A 21664-nucleotide genomic window follows, 5' to 3' on the forward strand; every position below is an offset into this window, starting at 1 on the left:
ACTTAAATGACAAGACATATTAGGTCAGCCAGCTGTGACCATCTTACTGGTCTTAAAAGTTGTCATACTAGATTTCTTTCCATATTTCTCTTTTCTCATAAAAAGAAAAAGAAATTTTTTAAAACTTTCCCTTTGAAGACTCATTAAAATATTTTATTCAAGCTTGTGTTGCTAGAGTATGTATGAAGTTTATACTAGTTGTTGATGTATGTTGACCATTTGTTCTTACCAATATCTGATTGGAATAAGCATGTATTGGAAGGTTAGAAGTGCATGGGCATGATTCAAAATCAAAATGGATTTTCTCCAAAAAGAAAACCAAACAATAATCAGCCACAATATGTTTTTAAGGATCTGATAGTCACGATAAATATGAGTGTAAGAATGAGATTTTAGACTAGGCTGACACAAGGGATCTTCTCTGAATAAGGATCTTGAGCATTTGTGTTTTGGAGCTCATCCTTACAGGCCTGGACAGGAAGAATCCTGTGTTATGTGTGCATGTTGAGCAATGCAAAAAAAAAAACAAAAAAAAACCAAAAACACTCTGCCAAATCCTGATACCACACTGTCTGAAATTGACGGCAGAAATGCATGAATGATTCAACGCACGGGTGGTGTAGTCGTTATTATGATTATTGACGTGTGGGTGTGTGTGACGGCTTTTGTTTGTTCAAATGTGGGCGCTTCTCTGTGTCTTGTGCCTTGTTCTTTTTCTGCTCTGTGTGTCCCCTCTCCCTTGCCCCCCCTCCTCCCCCACGAGAGGGGTCGGGTGACAGCATGCCCGTGGTCTGGAATAGTGCTTGTGCTTTTGCTGCACTGCAGTCAGCTGGCTTCCTTTGGGTTTGAGGTTCTCTCTCTCTCTCTCTCTCTCTCTCTCTCTCTCTCTCTCTCTCTCTCTCTCTCTCTCTCTCATTCTTCTCAAGTCTACCTGCCCTCTTGCCTTTCTACCTCTTGATACAGTAGAGGCTGATGATCTCATGAATTTTCATATCCCAGAAGAGTTTTTAAATAGATCTTAATTCAGTCTGTAACTGGGAACCCCTCTGAAGAATAATTTTTCATTTTCAGTTTGGGTTTCACAATGTTTGGCCAGTACTAAACACATGCTCGCCCCCTAGACTGCTGCCCTTAGGTTGCTGCCCCAGAATCTCCCTTTCCCTGTCTATTTCATGAGTAGTGCAGAATTCTAAAAGCACATAAAATTTCCTTATCTTACTTTACATTCAATTGTGGGGAAATTCTTAAGCCCGTTTTAAAGAAAAATAGCCAGCAGTGCGCATTATTACAACCGCTATGTCCACCATCTGTGTATGTACCTCTATGTACATCTCTCTGTATGCGTACATAACAATGGCATTCAAAGGCTGTCATTCAGTCAAGGGACTCTGCAGACATTGTATGTTCTACCCAAGAACAAAGCTAAAGAGGTTTACGAATGGCTGCAGGACCTGAAGATTGCGTTTCAGCCTTGATATGCAGTTTGGAAACAATGTGCTACTGTTTAACGGCGTGAACCAAATTTCTGCTAATGGGAAGAAGGGAAAAACTCTCCACAAAAGCTGACAAAGCAGGAAGAACAGGATGACTGAGCTTTTAGATTAAAACTACCGGGGGCGTCTGAACTCTTAAGGCTGGTGATGGAAGTAACAGTTTCCATAATATGGCCAAGTGATCAGATGCGTGCCGCTTAGGTAAGAGAGAGCCGTCGCCTACTTTTGTTTTTCATAATGGGAATGGTACCAGGGCCAGTGGGCTGTTCTGTTTCCTAAGTTTTATTTGACCATTCTTTTTTGAAGTTTACTAAAACAAATGATACCCTGATGAACAGAACCCAGAAGCATTTAAATTTTACTATGACTTTGAGTTCACTTAAATGTCTGGTACTTCTTATTGTTTCTAATTTTTTGAGGCTTCTTTCCCCTGGTTTAAAATTGCCACATCATACCACATTGAGAAGTCAGCAGTGATGGTTGAAAAAGAGGAATTATAACCACAGAAGCCCTGAAAAGGCATAGGGTATGTCACAGCATGTTGGAACCCAGAGAAAAAGCAAAAATCAAAACACACGTCTCTGCAAAAGAGATGATCATTGTGCATATATTGAATTAGCACATTTGTACCTTAGGGTTTTCTTAATTGCTCAGAAAAATCCCGTATGGACAAAAAGTAAACTTTCATTTGTTTAACAAAATGTAAAGAAATTTGTTGAATGCATTTTAATTAGAATTGATGAGGAAGGGCTTTAATAGGTGATATGAAAGTTTAAAAAGGAAGAATCAAGAAGTAATTTCCCACTTATTGTTAAATCATGAAGTTGCCTTTTGAAGAGTAATCTCTGCTTCATAAAATGCATTTTTGTCTTTTTCTTTGAGAAAATGAGAGGTGTATAATTTTTAACATGAAAGAAAAATACCTAAGCCAACGCAATTTTAGGAAGTAAATTTTGCTTGTACTCACTTGTACACTCAGTGCTTCAGTAAACTCTTCCTAATTATATTTATTCAGAAATTATCCAACTATGGCAGAGTGCTGTAGATTCATAAAAGACAATAGTACTGCAAAAAACAAATTTAACGCCACTAGCCTAAATGGCTTCTCACTTTGGAACATAATCTGAGCCGTAGATTCCAGATGAATTGGTATATTTTAAAGTTTATGCCATTAAAAATGACAGTTTCAGCTTTAATGAGGTGTATATCAACTGTCTGATGCTTCTTAATGGAAAACTTTGCATATTGATATTTCATAAACATGTTTGTCTTTATTTTTTAAAATTAGCTTTCTATTGCCCTTCCCAAGGAAATAAGCCTCCATCAGTAAAGCTGCCTGCTTGAAACATCCTTGTTTAATGTGGTTCAGTGGGCACCAAGCACGTATGTAGAACACTTTGATATTCATTGGGCCACACAGAAGTGAGGGATTAACCTTCCTAGAACTGCAAATTCATAATTAACAACAGAGAGGTACTTTATGTTGCCCATTTATAACAGTTATTCAAATAATTGTATTCATCAGTCTTTATACAATGGATAAAGCCAATTAGAAATAGGAATGCTTTCAACCAATCAGATTTCAGAACAAATGGGCAGCATCTCTACTCAGTTGCCTCTATAATTTATTGCATTACTCATGTTTTCCCTTTAGTTGCCTAAATCTATAGTTCGAGGACACCTGTGGACTCAATCCTCTCATTTTGATTGGGCACCTGTGTTTTGGCAACGAGGGGTCATGAGGGAAATTCTTCCTCAGGCTGATGATGTGACAGCCTTCTCTCACAGAACCAACCTGGCTATCAATATTCACTTGGCTTCTTTATAAACCCAGGCTTTAGTGACCATTTGTCCAGGATCATTTTGGTTAATTTGGGTTTTTTCAAATAGGGCAATCAGTATATTTTGGTTCCAGAGCATTTGTTTTGGTTGTTTTTTAGGCTCTGGTTGGTGTCTCACTGAGGATTACTCCCAAATCATTAATTTAGCAAATACTAACTGAGAGTACACTTTGTGCTTGGCCATATGAAAGAAGAGAAAGATGCAACACTAAATAAGACTTGCATCTGTCACCAATCACCCTGCAGCTGTATAGGTTCACAGGCATCCTCAGAAGTGACAGTTCCATTAGAGCAGCATACATAAACCTTTGTGGGAATTCTAGTTCCTGGACTTGGAGGAGAGCAACAAACAAGGCAAGGCCGCCTTGACTGTGGAGCCTTTGGTGTGGCTTTAAAAACTTCATTAAAAGACCAGCCCCATACCAAAGCAGGAGGAAATGGCAGCCATCTCCTAGCTGAGCTGCCCATTGTTTACCTACTTCCCTCTTCACCTCCTTTAATTCAAATCAGAGCTTGCTGAGAACCATCCTCCTCTGGCCAACATCAGGGTTGACCCTGATTTAGGCATTTCAAGCCCCTACTTGATTACCTCCTGACCTAACTGCTTTTTCAGCTTTGAGGGTTTTATTTTTCAGGAATACCATTGATTTATGAAATTCTCTTTTTTAAAAAAAAATAATTTTGCACATCAGATTTTCTGATGAAGGCATAACCTGCAATCTGCAGTTAGCAGATGCTGTACCATTTTGAGATATGTGATCCAAGATCATCATAAATTGATAATGAACTGTGTTTGTCAGTATTGGCAAAGGATTTCAATTTACAGTAAAATGTGAAATACAACTTACATACATCAGTATGTAACATCTAAATACATTTGTATTTAAGAGATGTCTCAGAGCTTCAACAGCTAACAATCAAGCTTTCTTTTTTTTTTTCTTTTTGCATGCTGTTATGAATGAGTGATTTTAAACATTCACCTTCATGTTTCATGTGCTTTGAACAGTGGAGACTGAGGAATCTTTCTGCCTCGATTGTGTATCAGTAACAAAATTACATGATTGAAGACATGAATTTATGGATTAATACAGTGAAGCTATCCAAAAAAAGCGAGAGATAGCAAGAGATTTGGCTCATGTTTTTTAAAAAATTCATCCTCAGTTCTTAAGTGTTTTGTTTATGTCCCTCGAGGAACGAAAAGAAAAACGATTTGTTTTTACTTGTAAGGCCTTACTCAGTTGCCCAATTCCGCAGAAGAACTGGACAGTGAGGATCTCTCAGGTAAGGGCTAGTCATTAGGTAAGGCACTGCAGTGTCCAACCTGTGGACAGTCTGTCCACTTCTCTACAAAATGGCCATTGGTTTGCAGAGCAATCAATTGGCAAGTACAGATTTTGATACTAATAAAAGAACAAATTTTTATCGACACTTTCTTCCTCCCCTCCCCACTCATCTACCCATCTCTCTTCCCTGTGGTAGTAATAATATTTATACTTCAGATCAAGGCCAGTCCTTTTAATGCAGTGGAGGTCAAATTATCTTTGGGATTGTCCCAAAGCCACTCTGTGTTCAGTGGCTTAAAATAATGTTTATGTCCTAGATATAGAATGGTTTAGGAGAAATTTTGTTGCATTACAAAGCAGTTTAAGGATGTTGGATTATGTGACAAGATCTTAAACTCATATTGACTGTCTACTTCTGTGGAATAGACTTGAAAAGCCATGACATAGTTATCTTAGAAGTAGGGGGTAGGGAAGGGCAGGCAAGAAGGGGGGGACAATTGTTTTGTCACACACCATGATGTAAACTAATTATCCACCTCAGACCTTTTTCACAGCACACTGAGCTCTTGCAAAAGTAGGTTTCATGCTTGATTCCAGGATTTAGGTGTTACTAATCCAGAATAAGAAGCATATCCTAAAAAGGAGGGAGGGAGGAGATTTAAAGTGGTCAAAGCTAAACAATTATTTGAGCTCCCATGATGTTGTGAGACTTCACTGCCAACCAGCTACAGCTTCTTGGACACTTTGATCAGTCACTTGGTAAATCGGTAAGCAAGTCCTTCCTTGTCATCACAACAGAGAAACTAAGGCATAGGGTGTGCACGCTCACTCCAGTCTGTCGGAAAAAAGGTTCCACATCACCTCTTCCCAGAGAGTTCCACTGCAGCTCCCTTGAACAGCAGGTTATTGAGGTCCAGTCCCAACTATAAGTTTCACCCAGTGTGAAAACAAGATAGCACTGCTCAGTTTTTTCAAAAGCAATAGAAGCAGTGCCTGCTGTGCATACTTTTATTTTTCTGTTATGTGCCACGTGCCAGTGTGCACTTAGCTGTTAAATTGTTCCAGAGTGAAAACTTCCAGGAGACCACGCTGGTTTTGCTCACTGCTGTACACCTATCCTATAGTAAGCACCAGCTGATCCTTCTTGGATGAATGAGTGAAATCTGAATCCCAGTGAATTTAGATAAATAAATAGAAGATGAGAAAGATAGCCAGCCCATCAATAGTTTTTGTTTGCCTCTTATTTGTGTTGTATTTAGAGAAGTTATGAAAACATTAACCTAATTTTCTTTTAAAATAAGAGTTAAGTCCTTCTTCCTGCTTAAAATGTGATGCCAGAAGTAAGCAATTTCTGCTTGCATTCCTGGTTGTAGATGGTCTCCATTCTGATACTGACCCGAAATAAAACAACTCTGACACAGTGGTCCTAGAAATTGGAGCTTCTCAAGAATTCTAAGACAGGAGTTCTCATAGGTTGGCCCTGATCCCTCATGGCATATGAGCCAGACAAGGATTACTAGGATAGGCAAAAGTAAGTTTTCTCCTCTTTAGGAAAACGGGTCTAAACCAGCTACCCACCCCTTCTTCTAGCATCATCAATTAGGAATACTCCAAGCCTCATCCCTGCACCAAGTCAGATGGGTCTCTGCTGCAGTTCTATCAATCACCCAAGTCAGGAGCAATAAACCAACAACTGTTTGTGTTCATAATAATTCAGTTAAATTAATAATTATGTTGTCCCCCTCCCCCACACCCTCCAGGAACACCACAGTCATATTACTCAGGAGCAGTAAGTCATGTACAGCACTGATGAACTAGCAGGCTGGGGCCGGGCTGCCTTTGCATCTGGTTTGATGAACTAATCAAAAACTGATTAGCACCTTTGTTCAAAGGGGATGCTGATTAATCAATTACTATTGATTGTGAGCTTGGCTTCACTCGGCAGCAAAGAGACATCTGAAGGGGAAAAAAAACAACCAATAAAAATTGAGCAGCTGTCATAGTGTTTAAATTTATTAAAACAAAATACATTATTTTTTATGAAGCTGTCTTGAAATGGGTCACTGAAGGGGAGCATATTGATTGAGAAAGGATGAACTTCTCAAATTTCTGTAGCCTAGAGACTGAATTCAATTATAATACAAGACAAACAGGTTAACACCCGTCTTAAACAGCCCATCAATAAATTAGAGTAGGTGTTGCACATTTAATGCTAAACTGTAGTAATGAATAATATTATCTATTCCCTGCTGCATCAGGGTAGAAATTCCACCCTTTCCATATTATGGATAAATGTTATATACTTCCAAATAATTAGGGTCTGTCTTCTCCCTTGCCCTTCTGGCCCTGCTCCCCCATTCATCAGTGATACCTCAGTTAATGACAGTTTCATAAGCAGCATATGGTGTGCCATCCTCACCCAGCAAAGCAAGTCACCCAGCTGATCCTCCTCTGTAATCTGCATAAAAAAATGATGCCTGTGTGTAGTTCAATGATTTAATTATTGGCAAACCTAGGGAGCTCATCCAGTTTTACTTGGAACCCTTTCATTTACTTTTTTGGGTGTTAACTTTATTGATGATGGATCTGCATGAGTTTTTGAATTGTTTTATCAATTACATCTGCTGTTTCCTGGTGACAGCTGGTGGTTATTGCCACCCATGTGGAATAGAATAGCTTTAAGCATATTTGTCCTTCTATTTGATTTTAAAACTTTTTTAAAAATATCTCCAACTGCCTCCCTCTCTTCAGCAGTGGAGGGGCCTTCAGGATCTGTTTAGTGGAGTGAGGAGGTAAACAGGGTAAATAGTGTACCAGATAATGGCCCTCCAGCACAATCAAAGCAATCCATCAGACTTCTGCTTTTGAAACAAAGGCACCAATAAGAAATAACCTGAGCTGTTTTCAACTCTTGCTCTACAAATGAGAAAGTGATCTGAAAAAGTCCTACATGTCCCTCAGCAATCCACAAAAAAAAAGTATGAGTGGAGGGCAAATTCTGCATGACATTAATAACCCTTGCCTAGCTGTTAGGAGGGACCCAGTGAATCAACTGTAGTTCCCTAAATGGATTATAATACGCAGCATGGGCTCTAAATTTAGATGATGGAACAACTTAAAGGCCTGTAGGATCCCATTGTCAGTCAGTGTGGAATATGAGACCATCGGTCACCAGAGTGCCCTAAAGCCTGGCTGACTTGCTTAAAATGTATGAAAAACTTAGTCACCACAGCATTTAAGGAGATGCTTTCTTCATTGACCCCCACATAAAGTATGACTCCATTTTGGCAAACAGGCTGTTTAATGTCCTTGGTAGACTAACAGTAATGATAATATAGAAAATGTCAGAAAACAGAGGGACTGGACAGATACATTTAAGGTGAAGTGTGGTATTATTTGACTTGTGTCTGTATCATGGTTTATAGCTTCAAAAGGCTTTCCACACACATTCGCTCATGTGATCTAAATTCATTCGACAAACCTACTTGAGGCCCATGTGCTGGGCACTGGCTGTTACCTGGCAGGCAGCACTAAACAGAACTGGCTTGGAGCTGAGGTGGCCCATGGATTTCACAGACCAAGGCCCTGCTCGCATGTGTGAATTCCTAGTGGGGGAGACACACTCAAGATATGAGTTTGTTTCACACAGTACCCAATGCTGGGTCCAGGGGGACCTGGAGATATGAAAGTGAGGACTAGAACAGGAGAGGTGGAGGCTAGTTCAGGAAAGCTTACCTAGGAAGGCAACTGGAAGTGGAAGGCCTGATGGATGAGAATGAGTAGCCTTGGGAGGATTCTCAGGAAAATCAATCCTGTGCAATTGTTAAAGAAGGGTTGTTAGTCTCCATTTATAAATGAGGAAACCAGGCTCCAGGGGCTAAGTGATTTACTTAAGAGACAGACATAACATGGGTCCTCCTGCCTCTAGAGGAAATAGAGGAGTTTGTTTTAGAGGGTTTGCCCTTCCAGTGTAGAATCCACAGCCACTCCACGGTCTTTGGGAATCCCGTTTGTCTTGCCCTTTGTCATCTCAGCATGTGCCTCCAGGGAATGAGGAGGGAAAAGTCAGGCACTCCACATATACCATCAGATGTAAAGCCACGTGCTGAGTGACCTGGAAAAGTCTTTTCTGACATCAAATCAAGCTCCTTCCCCCTCAGAGAAAAGTTAAACTCTGCTCTGATGTTTTAAGTCCACAGTCCCATTGGTCCCCCTGAGTTATGGATCAGTGTCCCCCTGAGTGGTCCTAAATGCCATAGGAAAGTGATGGGTTGGAAAAGGTTAAATCAAATTTCTTCTTTAAAAGTTCAATTCAGTAAATTCAGTAAACTAAAAAAGTGAAATAAATAAAATTTAAAAATAAATAAATAATCACATTGGGGTTGATGCCAGCTTGTCTGCAACCTTTCCCAAGCATAAGTTTGAACTTCATCCTAGTGCCAATCTTTCTCATAATCCAACATGCTACCCTTTCACCCTGGGGAGGAAGGAGACCACCAAATAGGAACTTTCTTTTCCAAACTAAAAAAGTTGGCAGGTCATAATGCAAAGTGTAGATTCGAGTTCTACAGGTTGGACACTGCTTTGGGATGACTTCACCATATTCATTAATCCATCTTCCTCACACCCCCAAATGCCTGAGATCCACTGAAGCATCTTTCTGCAGAGAGAGATTCTAGTGGGAATTGTGTGTTTGGAAATACTTTACAACTCTTTCCTCTTTGTTAGGTGTCTACTTCTTTAAGGAAAACTCTGGTGTCATCCTCAGTGCCTTTCTGTTTCTTAAAATGGAAGAGGCAGTCACACTCCCAAGCCTTTATCGTTATGAGATGAGCAGAGCCAACTTGTAAGCTTGGCTTTTGGTCTCTCTGGAAAAGCTAAATGCCTTGGGAGGATTTGCATCCTGTTGCCTCAATCAAGTAATTTCCACTGTTGGTTAAACTAACTAAATCGAGTAGCTTGAGAAGAGAGAAAAATCGACATTAAAAAAAACAAACAACACTTGTTCTCATATTTAGCTGAAAACAAGTATTTCATATTCCTGATACTCAAATGGTATACCTGAATCATAACTTGAACCAGATGGCCTTCAGCTGCCAGGCCCACAGCCTTGACTATCATAGAGGACAGAGAGGCTGTTAGTTACACTGGTGTCTGTTCCATGTAAGTGAAAAGAGTTTGGTGACTTCAACTCAGTATTTATTGGGTATCTTACTATGTGTGAACAATGCTGAGTATGCACTACAACCCTTCACCCTAAAAAGCTGATAATTATTTGCCTTGGGTCTGTGATAAGAACTAGAGAAACCCTCCTTCAGCTTTTATATAGAAGATTTAAATTTTGCAAGCATTTACTGAGTCCCTGTGATACGTCAAGCCCTAAGCCAGATAGGCGCTTCCATACTCAGCAGCACATTGGCTTCTCGAAGCAGCCTTGGGACGTGTATAATTGTGTTCAATGCTTCAGAGTGCCTGAGTGGCCTGCCTGAAGTCACAGAGAAAAGTAATAAAGCTCAATTTCCATCCCAGATCTGATGGCAAGTCCAGGGCACTTTCCCATGGGCCATGTAGGAGATGAGCTCCTAACTCATCCCCTGTTTGGACCATTTTCTGGACAGCAGCGTAGGCAGAAACAGTCTAAGAAAGCCTGAGTCTTATCAGTGAACAATGTGCAGCCATGATCTGCATGCAGGACTTCTAATTTAAATGAACACATACTGAGCTCTGGGTAGCACAATGAGGATGATTACTGCAGTTTTCCTTTAAGTGGCTTAACATAGTTCCTTTGAAATGTTAGTATAGCTGCAGCTACACTGCTAGAATTGAATGCAGCTGACGGGTAGTACTAGACGCTTGGGATGCTATATGGGAGTCTTCATGGTTTTCTTGCCTACGTTTATTCTTTCCCTTCCATTTTCTAAGACAGAAAAGAAAGGTTATGCTGCATAGAGGCTAGTGTGCTCCCATATATATTAACATCTTAATGGGAAAGCTGTGCATGTACTGTATACATTTACTACTCTCTGACAAGAGGGAATTAAATGTCAGAAGGATTTGTAGCATCTATAATTGAATTGGTGCTGAGAAAAGCAAATCTTAAAGAAGAATAACATATTAGGATTAGCAAATAATGTGGCATTTTGTCAGCGCATGCCATTCAGTTTGTTCCCCTTCAGTAATAAAGTTGTGCTTTTTAAAATGCACACTTATTTTTTGTTGCCATAGATGAGAGCTTCAATAGGTGATGAAAATGAGTAGCTACATTTTTCAGATGGTAACAGGATTTTTGTGTATGTGTTTTAGTTTTTGGTCTTTGCTTTGTGTTTTGTTTTGTTTTGGTTTTGTCTTGGTTTTTTTGTGAAGTCAGATTTTTGTTTTTGCTTCAGATTTGGAAAATCCACTACCAGACCTTTTCCTTTCTTCCTAGCAAGAAGTAGCAAATGACATCATAGTCATTAAGCTTTTTCTGAGATAGACTAATCCCTACCAGCCTGAGGAAGCTAGAGGCAGCATTTCTATTATAAACACCAATTCTAAGAGTTTTTAATTAAACTGACTTGTCCAGCAAGACCTCAGCTGAACCAAATGACAAAACTGTTGCAAAAAGTCAACAGTTCTAACATTTTCTCAGCTCATCCACGAATGGGGGAAGGTCGAGGATCCAAGTAGTGTAATAAATTGGAGTAGGAGGACTTATATCATGAGAACCTCCACATTTTAAATATTTATCTTTAAGAGGAAACCCGTAGTAGTTTATAACTTATGAAAAGAATAAATACATGCATTTAAGAAGAGTGGTTCGCTCTTATCAAGTGAGCTAAATGTGCCTTAAAGCCTGCACCAGGAAGTCTGAAGAGTGATGAGCCAGTTTGGCATGGCTGACGTGCCCTAAGCTGTGTTTCACTGTGTACTACGGTATCACACTTCACTCCTCAGAGGTAGAAAAGTTGGTGTCCTTTTGGTAAAAAGACTGCCCTTGGGCTCTGTGTACCCTGGCTTTAGGGTGGGCAGGCTGTAGTCACAGTAAGGCTCCTGCCCAACGGACCGCTCTGTCAAAGTTCCTCCTTGCCAGAGGCTTATCTAATATATACTGGCCATTCCCTGGTTGTCTTTGAATCCCTGCTTTGGCTGCTCATATTATGAGTCCCATGCCGGGTGGTAGAGTAGCCACAGAAACTAGGATCCTGTTCAGAGAGCCCTGCTGACCACAGGCAGCATGGTGGCCAAAGTGCTGTATTAAGGAAACTCTTGTCAAATGGTTTAAGGAGTGAAAGCAATCAGAGAAAAGAGTCCCTTATGGAGAGGGAGAAGGAAACTGAAGTTCCAGTAGCAATCAATTTTCTTGTCAGGCCCTAGGGAACTACTACACCCAAAACTTCCCCTCCATACTCCTTACTGCTCATGAAGAACGGATCAGGCCAGTCAACTGGCCCAAGGTAAAGAAAGCTGAGCAGTGTGGGGCATCCCTCTTGGGAGTTTCTTTGAGATACTTTTTTTCCCCTACAATTTCTAAGATGCTAAAGTGAGCCTGGGGTGGTTGAAACTATGACCCAAGCATTAGTAGCCAACTTAACATTCTGCAAGTGGCTTGTCAACTCTCACCTGAAGCCAAGTTGTTTCAGCTTTTTGCCAAAAGAAAAGCTAACTCACGAATACTAATCAGCTCATGATGTGTCTGTCACACTTAGAGCTGTAGAAGTGACTGCAGGATGGGACAGAACAGGCAGGAAGGTTACCAGAACTGAGAGCTATCATGAACATCTCCCAGCATTTACAGTGTCATCTAAGTCCGAATTATTCAACCACCAGTTCTAATTCACTTGAAGTCACGTGTGAGATGATTTGGAGGTGAGATTCTTAACTCCACGTGGACTGTGTTGTCCAAGCATGCTTGGTTCTTCGAGGCTGGATATACCAAGTGGACCATGGCTTCACTTCTCAGGATGATGGAGGCAGAGCTTAGACCCAGAATAGAGACACTCTTACACCTGCTACTAAGCAAGAGGAACAATGTAGCCTCTTAGGAAACAAGAAAACATGACTTTCTGAACCGAAGAAGCGTCCGTTTGCCAGAGGATCGGGCATGTTTAGAAGTGCTTTCCACTCCACACTTATTTTTCAGTTGAGAAGCTGGGGGCAGCTGTGGAGTCTGCCTCTGGATTCTTTGTCTGCCTGACTCAAAAAGGGAGTCTGAAATCTGAAGAGCATGTCCCCAGGAAAGTCTCACTGACCAGGACCTTCATGAAAGGGTCTGCTTCCCCAGAGGAGCAAGTTCTTGCTGATGGCAAAGCCACAGCCTTTCTGATTATGAGTAGTCTCTCCAGGAACTGGTCAGCTCTCGTCTTGAGGAAAAAACAGGAAAGGTCAAGGGGCCAATGGGCTTTGTTGGAGACGTGCTTCTCTGGTGGTCAATATTTCCTTCAGCCTCTGGTTTTCCACCTTCTCGGTCAGCACAGTGCCTTCTCCATAGCATCGTGGCTGTCATGTCATATCATAATCGAGGCCCCGCCCACACGTGGACACAGTTCTTCCCTGGTGGTAGGGAACCTGTCACTGGGCCTCCTTGAACCAGTCAGTGGCATTCTAAGGACCCTCACCTTCATTTCCTCACACATGGAAATGAAGGGAGTGAGATGAGTCTGGAAACAGCTCTGCTCTTCATGGGGAGGACACACTGTGACAAGCACATATGAAGAGGCACAACTCCATTAATTCCTCGCACAGTAAACCCAGGAGGTGGGAGTGGGAGAGGGGAGAGGCGGTAAGGAGCACATAACTGGCAATTCTCCCTGTAAATTAAACATCGGTTACCTTCTGTGTCCGTATATAGTAATTGAAGGCAGGAAAAATGTCTTGGTGATTAACTGGTGGTAGTAAACTTTCTGATCAAAGTGAGTATCAGAAGATAGCTAGAGAGATTGCACTTATAAATAAGTATCTGTGAAATATGTATGTCCTTGAGGGTGGGGAAAATAACTAGAATGTAGGTATTTAATTTGGGTTAAGTGCAGGGGGGAGTAATAGCATATTTAGCTCTAAGTTCATGGGCAGCAAAGGTCAAGTGAATAGTTTTGACTCAGAAAATTAATGCCCTAGTGAGACTTTTTTGGTTTTGTTTTCAGGAGATTATTTGTTTTTCTTTGTCCCAGACCTCGAATGCACACACACAGGTGTTCTTTCTCTCTTTGGCTGGCTCTTCTTAGACTTCTAGAATGATCATGTGCCTAGGCATAGAGGAAGCACTCTTTTAACAGTGGACAAGAGAGTGCCTTGCCACAAGCGGGTTAGAGTGTTCAGTCTCGGGCAGCTTCCGGGAGTTCCTCTCTGTTCTCAGTCTTCCCGGGATGTGACCCCTCCTCACTTCTAGCCTGTAGACCATGTTTCCTCAATATCATGGCATCACTTTGTCTTCCTCACGTAATTCTAAGGCAGATGGGGTTTGTTAAAAACACAAACTTCAATAGGTCTGAAGGTCACCGCAGCCGGACATTAGTTAATTCTCATTCCCACAAGATCCCTACAGCTCCCTAAGGAGAGCACTGCTGGCCGGCATTACTGTTACTTTTGACTCCCTGTGCACACTTTTGAATTTGTGCACGTCTCCAGTGTGTAAAGCACTCTTATCCGGCAGACACCTCAAGTCCAGCAGCACCCCAAGGAGACTGCGCCTGTTCAACAAGCTGTTGTCTCTAGAAGGAAAAGAGTTTCCATGGCCAAGTTCTGCCTGCCTGAAAGGACTTTCAAGACAATGGAGGCTGTAGCATCTGTGATCAGCAGCACTTTCGGCTGAGAAGGGAGATTCCTCGCCACCACGTTTCAAGTCGAGCTTATTAGACATGTTGCTGGAGGGGCTTGCACATCACGGAGCGGGCTAATTGGCTGCAGTGCTCTCTGCCTCCAACCCATCTCCATTCTCCAATTAAACTCCCATCATCCTGTTGTCCTGGGCGACCTGCTGCTGCCTCTGATTTGGCATTTCTGTTTGGTTTTGGGATTTTGGTTTTTCTGTACTCCTTTCAAAGGTAACTTAATGAAACACTTTAAATACTCCTTTTTTTAATTTAAACTCTTTTAATTAAAGCACTTTTCATGGAACCCTCAGTCACGAGTTATTTCCCCACATCCTTCAGTACTTAATCTCCAAGCAGAATTGGAAATATCGATAGAAAGTGTAAATCATGCCCTCCTGCTGAAAGCGTTGTATCAGGTTTCGGCTCAAAAGAGCACCATTACCTTTAGCTGTCACGGATCTGTACACTTGATCGATAAACTTCAAATATTATTAGAGGTGGAGGCTTCAGAGATTTGCTCTGTTCTTTGGAGAGAGACAGAGATAAATCTTTCTTAGAAATTGACTTGAATTTGCACTCTCGGTCTTCCTGGTGAAATGCATTTCTCTTAGGCGTCCAGCAACTGCAAGGGGGACAGATTTATAGGCCATGTGCTTCTTGTACTGAAAGATTTAAATGGTAAATCCTTCACATATGACTTCACAAATCATGTAAAGTTAAAAGATTTTTACCGTTTCTGTTGCTGCTGTGCTTAAATTGTAAGGTACAGCTAGTAAATCATTTTAATGGAGGTGTCGTACTTGACTCAATAAAAAAAAGACAATGGTTTAGCTTCCACTCCAAAATGTTAATGTATTAATCAACGTGAGAATAATTGTTTTTTACTACATTATAAATCTCGGGTGCCATTAGGATTTCAGCAAGGGGTGATGTAGCCACGTTCCTAAATTAAAATTGTTTACACTGCCATACATCCATTCTGCATCGCCATAGCTCATTCTGGGTTCATTCTGGAGTTGTTCCCCAGCCAAACATGTCATTCCTCAGTCGGAAGAAGACATCTGAGGGAGGAATGCTTATAAAGGAAAATTAATTGCATCGTGAGGTGTTAAATAAATAAAATAAAAACCGTCTGTGGCAATGGACAATCATTCCTTGCTGTCTTTTTTGAAATAGGTTTTTAGGTTTTTAAATTGAGGCTTACTCCCTCATACATCCTAAATGTAGCAAGCAGGTCACTTGTCTCTGGTCTTATAATCCTTGTTTTATCTCCAGACTGCTGTGGCTTTTGAGCTCTTGCTTTTCCTGTGCTTACGCCATCAGGAAATAAGCCACTGGGCAGCTAGAGAAAGATACTCTGTCCTCCCCTCCACAGTTCCTGTGATTGCCTAAAGGTGCCATTCAGGGTGCCCTTAAATAGTTAGGTCTGCCTCCTTAATTAGGATCTGCAGCTGGATACAGATAGAGTGAACACCAAGACTAGGTCAGGACCGGATAGACTCCATCTCTCCCCTCCCTGCCTCCCTAAGCTTGTTCCACTCGCATTAGTGCTCCTGTGCTGCTTATAATGAAATTGCCTTGTGGGGAGAACAGATCAATTCAGCACTGGACAGGTCAGTCTGTTCGCCCAGTGTAACTTGATCCATCTGGATTGTTCTCGCTGGCTCCTCCATTAAAAAAGAAGGTGATCTTCTGACCCTGGAGGCAGTGTGGCCAGGGCCTCTGGTGTCCTGTAATAAGCTCTACATCCCTATTCCTCTTCTGATTTCAACAGATTCTCGAGCAGGTGAAGAAGGCTCGATAAGGGCAGTGGATCACGCTGTGATTGGCGGTGTCGTGGCGGTGGTGGTGTTCGCCATGCTGTGCTTGCTCATCATTCTGGGGCGCTATTTTGCCAGACATAAAGGTAAGCAAGGTGCTTTGGCAGGCAGGAGCCACATGTCACCACCTCCCCTGCATTTGGGGACTTTACAAGGTTGTCCTTGATAGGCAATTTGGCATATGTGGCCGCACAGCCTTTCTGATTCTGAAACTGTTAGAGAAAAAAAGCAGAAATCTTAGCAGCTGCTGATTAGGACTCTGGGAGTTGATGAGGAACACTCCTTGATTTGGATTTTCTCTAAATATAAAGCTTTATAGAGTTGTTATTCTCCAATCCCTAATTGGGGATAAAGTAAAAGCGATAAAGTAAGGGGCTGGTGTGCAAGGTGTGGTGTGAACCCCGAAGGGCAGACGTGCAACAGCATACCCACCACCTGTCATGCTCCAGGAGGCGGGTAAACTAGCCCTGCTTGCTCACCCTGAACTCTGGGTAACCTGGTCACGAGCGCTCTAGAATACTTTCCTTGGTGGGATGTGCCCAGGTTAAAGAAAATCCTTTGCCTTAAAAGCCACATAAATATGTATTTTTAAAATTATCAGTGCAATTGATTTAAATTGCCATTAATCATCACACTTAGCAACTGTGCAGTCTGGATGGGCAATCATCTTTTCCAGTGCTCCTCCTCTCTGCCCCATGCTGCTCTGAGCCTCTTCTCCCCTCCTGGTAATTTATTCTTCCTTTTCTTTGTCGGCCCTTGTCTTTCTCGGTTGTTTTTCTCAAGCACTGTGCAATGAGCTTGCAGGGCTTTCTTGGCGCTTGCATACTGCTTGATTGTAACCTGGGTTTGGGGAAAGTCCCTTGAGCACAGCAATGGAGGTTCAAGGTACTTGACAACCACCTTTAGGATACGAAGTGTCTGTCTCAAGCATAGGACAATTTGGGACTCTCAGAGCTATCTGGCTGAGAACTCTGGCCTCTCAGTGTTTAGCTTGACAGAGCCAGGGAGGTTAGGCCAGGGAGCAGGGCCGAGTCTGAGCAGCAACGTTGGAGGACCAGGGGCGTCACTGCAGACCAAGAGAGGATACAGGAGGGAAGCACTTGACCGCCCGCTTTCTCAGTTCGTCACTTTGAAAACCAGAAAATATGGCAAAATGTTTCAGCCTTTTTAAATACAAATAAGTCTGCAGGGATATGGTGTACCGTGGGAGGAGGGCTATTGATTGTGCCAGGCAATTTAAGTTCTACCTACATACTATACTGAGGTGCAGTCCTTGTCTTTCTCCATGTAAACTCTTGGGCTTTGGTGATACGAGTGTCACCAACTCTGTAACGTTCTGTCTTGTCATTATAAAGTGGCTGTGCCAATTAGCAAATCCATGAATCCGGGTCCAGGCTAGAGTTACATGATGAGAGAGAATCACTTGTTCATGGAGACAGATCTGAAGCCTTGATTCCAGCCGTAACAATGTCAAATTATTTCTCAATCTGGAACCCCACCTCTGAAATGGAAGGCATAGGAAAATAAAACCTATACGTGCAAGTTGAAGCACATTCTCACCTATGGATAGTCAATGATGATTCATGAAGCCAGGAGACTGTTGTGCAAACAGACAATTGGAGATGACAGTAGAAACGTCATCGGGGCCCTAATTCATTTATTGGCTAATTGCTCTTCCTTGCTTTGGTCTTTAACCACGTGCGTGCACATCTCTTGTCATTGGTCCTTGGTGTTTACTGTTTACGCGTTAGTCAGCAGCTCTCCAGCTTTCTGCATTTTAGCTCCCACTCACGTCTTCTTCTGCTGACATCCTCTGGTCATAATCACTGCTCTAATGTCTCATTTGCTGAATTATATCGCAGCGGTTCAGTTGGAGTGGTGCCTTTGGAACCCCCGGATCCCCATTTGTCTCACCCACCTCGCTCTCTTCTTCCAATTGTTTTTTCCCCTCTGCTGCCTGCACACCACTTCGGCTGATGATGGCCATAAAGCAAGTTGCCATCTCTGTACCACTTTACACAGAGGCCATCAGACAGTCACGGTGCTTTACCCCTTCATCTTTCAGGTACATACTTCACTCATGAAGCCAAAGGAGCCGATGACGCAGCAGACGCAGACACAGCTATAATCAATGCAGAAGGAGGACAGAACAACTCCGAAGAAAAGAAAGAGTACTTCATCTAGATCAGCCTTTTTGTTTCAATGAGGTGTCCAACTGGCCCTATTTAGATGATAAAGAGACAGTGATATTGGAACTTGCGAGAAACTCGTGTGTTTTTTATGAATGGGTGGAAAAGTGCGAGACTGGGAAGGCTTGGGATTTGCTGTGTAAAAAATGTTCTTTGAAAAGTACACTCTGCTGTTTGACACCTCTTTTTATTTGTTTGTTTGTGTTTTTTATTTTTATTTCTTCCTACCAAGTCAAACTTGGGTACTTGGATTTAGTTTCAGTAGAATGCAGAAAATTCTGTGCCTTGTTTTTTTGTTTGTTTGTTGCTTTTTTTTTTCCTTCTTCTTTTCCTTCGTGAGCATTTTTTTTTTCCCAAATGAGTTTTGGATTTTTTCCAAAATCTCCCATTTTGGAATTTACCTGCTGGGATTCCTTAAACTCTTTTCCTCCCCATTTTTGTTACTGTTTTTACTTTGGTTTACTTTTGAGGTAACTGCTTTCAGTTCCAAATTCAGTTTCCTAAAAGGAGAACCAGCACAGTTTAGATTTCATAGTTCAGAATTTAGTGTATCCATAATGCATTCTTCTCTGTTGTCGTAAAGATTTGGGTGAACAAACAATGAAAACTCTTTGCTGCTGCCCATGTTTCAAATACTTAGAGCAGTGAAGACTAGAAAATTAGACTGTGATTCAGAAAATGTTCTGTTTGCTGTGGAACTACATTACTGTACAGGGTTATCTGCAAGTGAGGTGTGTCACAATGAGATTGAATCTGTCTTTAATTCTGTGTCTGTAGACGGCTCAGTATAGATACCCCACGCTGTCCAGAAAGGTTTGGGGCAGAAAGGATTCCTCCTTTCTCAGTGCCCTAAATAGACCCGACAGGTGAGGTCTGTTCCTTTTATAGAAGTGGACAAATTTGAGTTGCCACAGGAGGGGAAGTAGGGAGGGGGGAAAGACAGTTCTGCTCTGGTTATTTCTGTTCCAAATGATTCCATCCACCTTTCCCAATCGGCCTTACTTCTCACTAATTTGTAGGAAAAAACAAGTCCGCGTGTTGTGCGAATGACTGAATGGGACAGGTTTTTTTTTTTTTTCCTTTGTGCTTAGTTAGGAAGGCAGTAGGATGTGGCCTGCATGTACTGTATATTACAGATATTTGTCATGCTGGGATTTCCAACTCAAATCCGTGTGAAACTTTCATTCCTTCAGATTTGGCTTGACAAAGGCAGGAGGTGCAAAAGAAGGGCCGGTATTGTTCTCACACTGGTCTGCTGTCGATCTCAGTTCTCGAAAGGTCAGAGCAGAGGTGGAAAAACAGCATGTAGGGATTTTCAGTTACTTAATCAAAACTCAAATGTGAGTGTTTTTATCTTTTTACCTTTCATACACTAGCCTTGGCCTCTTTCCTCAGCCTTAAGAACCATCTGCCAAAAAATTACTGATCTCGCATGATGGCAGCCATACTGCATAGCTACTCAAATAAGTTACCTTGAACATATCTTAGATGGGGAGCCTTGGGAAAAGGTAGAGGAGTCAAGTTACCATTTACATTTTTTTAAAGTGATGTGGGGGTTTTCACTGAAATGTCTAGGAAATCTAGAAGTAGTCCTGAAGGACGCAAACGAAACTCTTACCATATGTTTTGGTAAGGCTCCAGACTCCAGATAACAGTCCCTATGGAAAGATGGCATCAAAAAAAGATAGATCTATATATATATATATATATATAAATATATATTATATAACATTTTCAGTGAGTAATTTTGGATTTTGCAAGGTGCATTTTTACTATTGTTACATTATGTGGAAAACTTATGCTGATTTATTTAAGGGGAAAAAAGTATCAACTCTTTGTTATTTGAAAGCCTGTTTATTTTTCTTGTCTTTATTTTAACCTTTGATAGAACCATTGCAATATGGGGGCCTTTTGGGAACGGACTGGTATGTAAAAGAAAATCCATTATCGAGCAGCATCTTGTTTACCCCTCTCCTATCCCTAGGCACTTAATCAAGACAAAAAGCCACAACGAACATCCCTTTTTCAATGAATTTTATAATGTGCAGCTCTATTCCGAGCCCTTAGCACCCATTCTGACCATAGTGTAACCATATCAAAGGGTGAGAACCATTTAGCATGTTGTTGAAAGATTTTTTCAGTTGTTCTTTTTAGAAAAAACAAAACAAAAACAAAAAAAAAAATCAAAAAAACAAAAAACACTACCATTGCTCACAGAATTGGCATCTCATTTTCGGGACCTCCCATCTTTCTGTTTTGAAAAGTGTACAGTAGTGCAGTGTTCCTGATGTAACTTTATGGCTTACAATGTTGACATGTCTCAGGTTCATGTGTTTCGACTGGTGTTTTCCGTCTCAGGTAGATTGCAAAGTGTAGGCCCCACACATTGGAAAAAAATAATAAAAGCAAAAACAGGAAATTATGGATTTTAGTTGTATATTGGTTTATGTATTTTTTCTTAAGTATACAGTGCACTGTTTGAAATGTATTGTTGAGTATTACTTTGTACAGGTTGATCACTTTTTTTAGAGTGAAGAAAGAACAAACTTGTTTTTTTTGTGTTTTTTAAAGGAATATAAAATAATGAAGGATGTATAATTGATGCCAAATAAGCTTGTTCTTTAGTCACACCAACGTCTTTTCCCTCTAGGCCAGTTCTGTTTTTAAGGTGTACATGGACAATGTTACAGTGTAAGAAACTCCATATCCATATGTTCCCATTCGCATTTTGTATTGGTTCATGTATACCATTTTTACAAAAAAAAAGAAAAAAAAAGAAGTACTATAAAATATCTGTCTTCTTAATAAAAAAATTAATGTTACAAAGTGATCCCTTTCATCTCTTTATGGACTTCTTATGGACGCCTCAGCCTCTGGTCCCAGCTTCCTCCTTAGGACCCAGTGTGGGGACCCAAGCTGGCGGTATGAGCCAGGAGTGGCTGCCGGCTGGGTTTCTTGGAATTGCATCCTCTCTTCTCTGCTCATCCTTCCTGTCCTTATCCTTTTCTCCCCTCTCCGTGGACAGGTGAGCCAGGTGCCTGGCTGAACGGAGGCGCCTCCAGATGGACTTGGTGATCTGTGCAGGTGTGCGGGACGCAGCGGTGGCAGCCAGGGACAGACGCTCCCATGGATCCACCTCCCGCCCTCCCTCCCCTCTTTCACCCGCCACCCCACCAACTCCCCTGTGTTGCCTGCTCCACCTGTCTCTTATTTTGGGATTTCGTGTCTTAACGATTCATTCTGCCTC

The 21664-nt window shown here is 41.5% G+C and overlaps 1 protein-coding gene across 4 annotated transcripts in view; it reads left to right on the top strand.

The window, feature by feature from the left end:
• CADM1 (cell adhesion molecule 1) overlaps window positions 1-21236 on the top strand; it is a 312863-nt gene extending 291627 nt beyond the window's left edge. For 3 of the 4 annotated variants that reach the window (XM_081281658.1, XM_081281659.1, XM_081281660.1), the window contains 2 exons: window positions 16183-16314; window positions 18294-21236. In XM_081281658.1, coding sequence (XP_081137784.1) covers window positions 16183-16314; window positions 18294-18412 — 251 coding nt within the window. In that variant the 3' untranslated portion in view covers window positions 18413-21236. Of the gene's footprint in view, window positions 1-4561; window positions 4616-16182; window positions 16315-18293 lie in introns of all 4 variants that reach the window. The other variant, XM_081281657.1, reaches the window with a different exon arrangement.
• Window positions 21237-21664: the final 428 nt, after the last annotated feature.

Source organism: Spermophilus citellus (assembly GCF_964194105.1).
Source record: "Spermophilus citellus genome assembly, chromosome: 2".
Classification (NCBI taxonomy): Eukaryota; Metazoa; Chordata; class Mammalia; order Rodentia; family Sciuridae; genus Spermophilus; species Spermophilus citellus.